The sequence below is a fragment of the Musca autumnalis genome, unplaced genomic scaffold (assembly GCF_047663935.1).
Source record: "Musca autumnalis isolate F117 unplaced genomic scaffold, ASM4766393v1 scaffold_4, whole genome shotgun sequence".
In the NCBI taxonomy this organism is placed as follows: Eukaryota; Metazoa; Arthropoda; class Insecta; order Diptera; family Muscidae; genus Musca; species Musca autumnalis.
This window is the reverse complement of record NW_027411977.1, coordinates 119,554,870-119,557,821: the sequence shown is the minus strand read 5'-3', so window position 1 is coordinate 119,557,821 and position 2,952 is coordinate 119,554,870. Positions and strand designations below refer to the sequence as shown.

The window sequence follows — 2,952 nt, the reverse complement described above, 5'->3', positions numbered from 1 at the left end:
AATTCTGAAAGGCGGTTATTCACAGATGGCTGTCAAAAGTGAACAGGTGTTTTTCAGTTTTTAATAAAAAAGCTTTTGGACCGCCGTATATTAGCATATGTTGGAGCCGATCACTCAGTGTAAGAGTGGTGGATCATACGATAGTTGCTTGACATTTTTTTCATCTTGAGTTGAAGGAGGTAATAAAGTTTAGCCCAAAAGTCGATCATCGATTTTAGATTTTATAGTTATTAATTAATATATTTTATTACTTTACAGTGCCCGCTTTCATCCAAATTACTTCGCTTCAAAAACAACAACAAAATGTTAGTGCAACAAGCAAGACGTATATGCCTTGCCAATAGTATCTGCAATAAAAACATTGCTTTTAAGGTGAGAAAAATAAATCTGTGCGTCGACAAAAAGATATAGATATGAAGATACATATTATGTAGATTATTAGGCAGTAAATGCTTCTATATCTTATCATGCTGAATGTACGAAGAATGACAGATGGACAAGGGGAATAGTCATTAGGGGTAATGAAATTATTATAAAGATTATGCAGATTTGATCAACATGTCTCAACTGTTCTAATAATCTGTAATCAATTACAGCATTCAAAGTTTTTTGTTGTTGATCTATTGATTGTTATACGTAATAGGTTCATGGAGAATTTATTAATCTATATATATAAAAATGGTGTAAAAAATGTATAGTAATTCATAAAATGAGAACGGCTAGGCCGATTTCTGTAAAATTTTTTGTCAGTTATTCGTATTTTCGAGGAGAAGGTCTTTACGAAAGAAAATTTTGGAAACATCTCTCTGGAAAGTCGGAAAATTGGAAAATCGAAAATTGAGTTTTTGTATGAAATTTTATTCCTTAATAGCGAGACGAAGTTCGCCGGGTCGCTAGTTTGTTATAATTTTTTGCAACAAACTTAAGAGTTTAAATTCAGTTGGTCCAGCTATTCGGTATTATATCACAATATTTATTATTGATGGAAGTAAAATAGATAATGCTGTCCCTACTACCACATGATCCAAATGTCTGCTATTTTCATGATAGTGGGTATGTAAACAGTCCTCATTTCTTGTTTATTTTTTATTTCCTTATAAAATATGCATTTTGTTTCTAATTTTTTCTAGTGTTTTGGAATACATTATAAACGAGTTCTGTTTGTTTTTGCAATATCCACAATGTTGTTATTTTTATCTGTTTTGCGATAAACTATAAAAAACGACTAAATTGAGATAATGTACGATTTAACTAAAAATTGTTTTTATTTGCTCTCATTTCCACGTGTGGCTGTATAGAAATAAACAACACTCACAACAAAACAAATGTTGCTATTGGAAAAGGAGAGTAAGCTTAAAAACAAACTTAGTCTAAAAAAAAATTCCAAATTCAATTGTTTAACATGTTCAAGTTTAACTTTAGCTTACTATTTATTCAATTGCAATTCTGATTTACGTCATGAATATGACTTCAATTTCGAATGCAAAAATTAGATACCATAAACTTGTAATACACAAGTGTTAGATCCACTTTGGAGTACTGATAAGCTTATATCTGGGATTTTGAGTGGCTTGTACTAAGTCTAATTGGCCAATTGATATTCGACAAAACATTGACGCAAAATTAAATGGAAATTGTCATATGTCCATTTTCTCGACAGCTTCATAATAGGGGGCTGCATGGAGTCTTAACCGGTGACAAACATCGAAAAATAAATTAATATGTAGTAGCAAATTATATTCTTATCAACAATTACCCCTAAACATATGTATATGTAGCATGTTCCAGCATGTTTTTGCAAGTGATTAGGGTAATTAGTACTGTGCTGAAATATTAGAACAAAATTTAGTGGTTTAGTGTCAGTTTTAATGAGAGAATGTTTAAAATTATTTGTAATTAAAACAAAAATAAAAAGCATTTGTTCAAACTGAACAAATGTGCTTATAAAATTTAAATTGCTATTAAATTTATGTTATGGTACAATAGTTAGTAAAGGGACTTTTTAAAGTTATTGTATGTATAACTCAGCCTGTTTTTGCCAGACATATCCGTTTTTTGTACTTTCAAGACCCATATCTTGGGAAGTATGGAATCCCCCCAGATTTCTGAGTTTTTCTATGGGTAGGTGCTAAAGTCGGCTTCGCGGAACTTCCTTATTTATTATACAGGCATGTCACAGAAACGAATTCCGATCGAAAGTGGATTGATTCCGTATTTTAGCTTCTTCAGAAAACGAAAAACGAAGAATTTTTCGGAATGAAACCACTTTTGATTTTGCAAACGGAATTATATTTTTATTTTGTTTAAATCTACCACTTTAAAACACTCTAAAAACACTTAGAAATAATTAAAATGTAGTTTTATTAACAAATTTACATTTAATTTCGCATTTAAAATAAATAATTAAGTTTTTTGACTTCACAAAATCGATCGGAATCTAAAGAAGCTAAGACAAAAACGATCGAAATGAAATTTCGGAATTGCAACATTCCGATCGGAATCTGTGACATGCCTGATAATTTATAAATAAGAATTATTCCCAGAAACCGTCTTCTGACGTGGATTTTATTACTTGAACGTCTTCCGCTTTTTGTAACAGTGAAGGACCATATCTCGGGAAATATGGACTTCCCATAGATAATATATATATTGTACTAGCGGACCCGGCGAACTTCGTCTCGCTATTAAGGAATAAAATTTCATACAAAACTCAATTTTCGATTTTTCCAATTTTTCGCTGACTTTCTCAGAGAGATTTTTCAAAATTTTCTTCCGTAAAGACCTTCTCCTCGAAAATACGAATAACTGACAAAATTTTACAGAAATCGGCCTAGCCGTTCTCATTTTATGAGTTACTATACATTTTTTACACCATTTTTATATATATAGATTAAGGAAAATGAGACCTATTTGAGGTAAAAATTTTTAGAAGAATCGGAAGGTCGTACGTGA

At 30.9% G+C, this 2,952-nt stretch overlaps 1 protein-coding gene across 1 annotated transcript in view; it reads left to right on the top strand.

Annotated features, from left to right (window-relative positions):
• The window catches only part of SCOT (Succinyl-CoA:3-ketoacid CoA transferase), an 8,092-nt gene continuing 5,140 nt past the window's right edge, over window positions 1–2,952 (top strand). Inside the window, exons 1-2 of the mRNA XM_073980738.1 lie at window positions 1–179; window positions 259–372. Coding sequence (XP_073836839.1) covers window positions 304–372 — 69 coding nt within the window. The 5' untranslated portion in view covers window positions 1–179; window positions 259–303. The remainder of the gene's footprint in view (window positions 180–258; window positions 373–2,952) is intronic.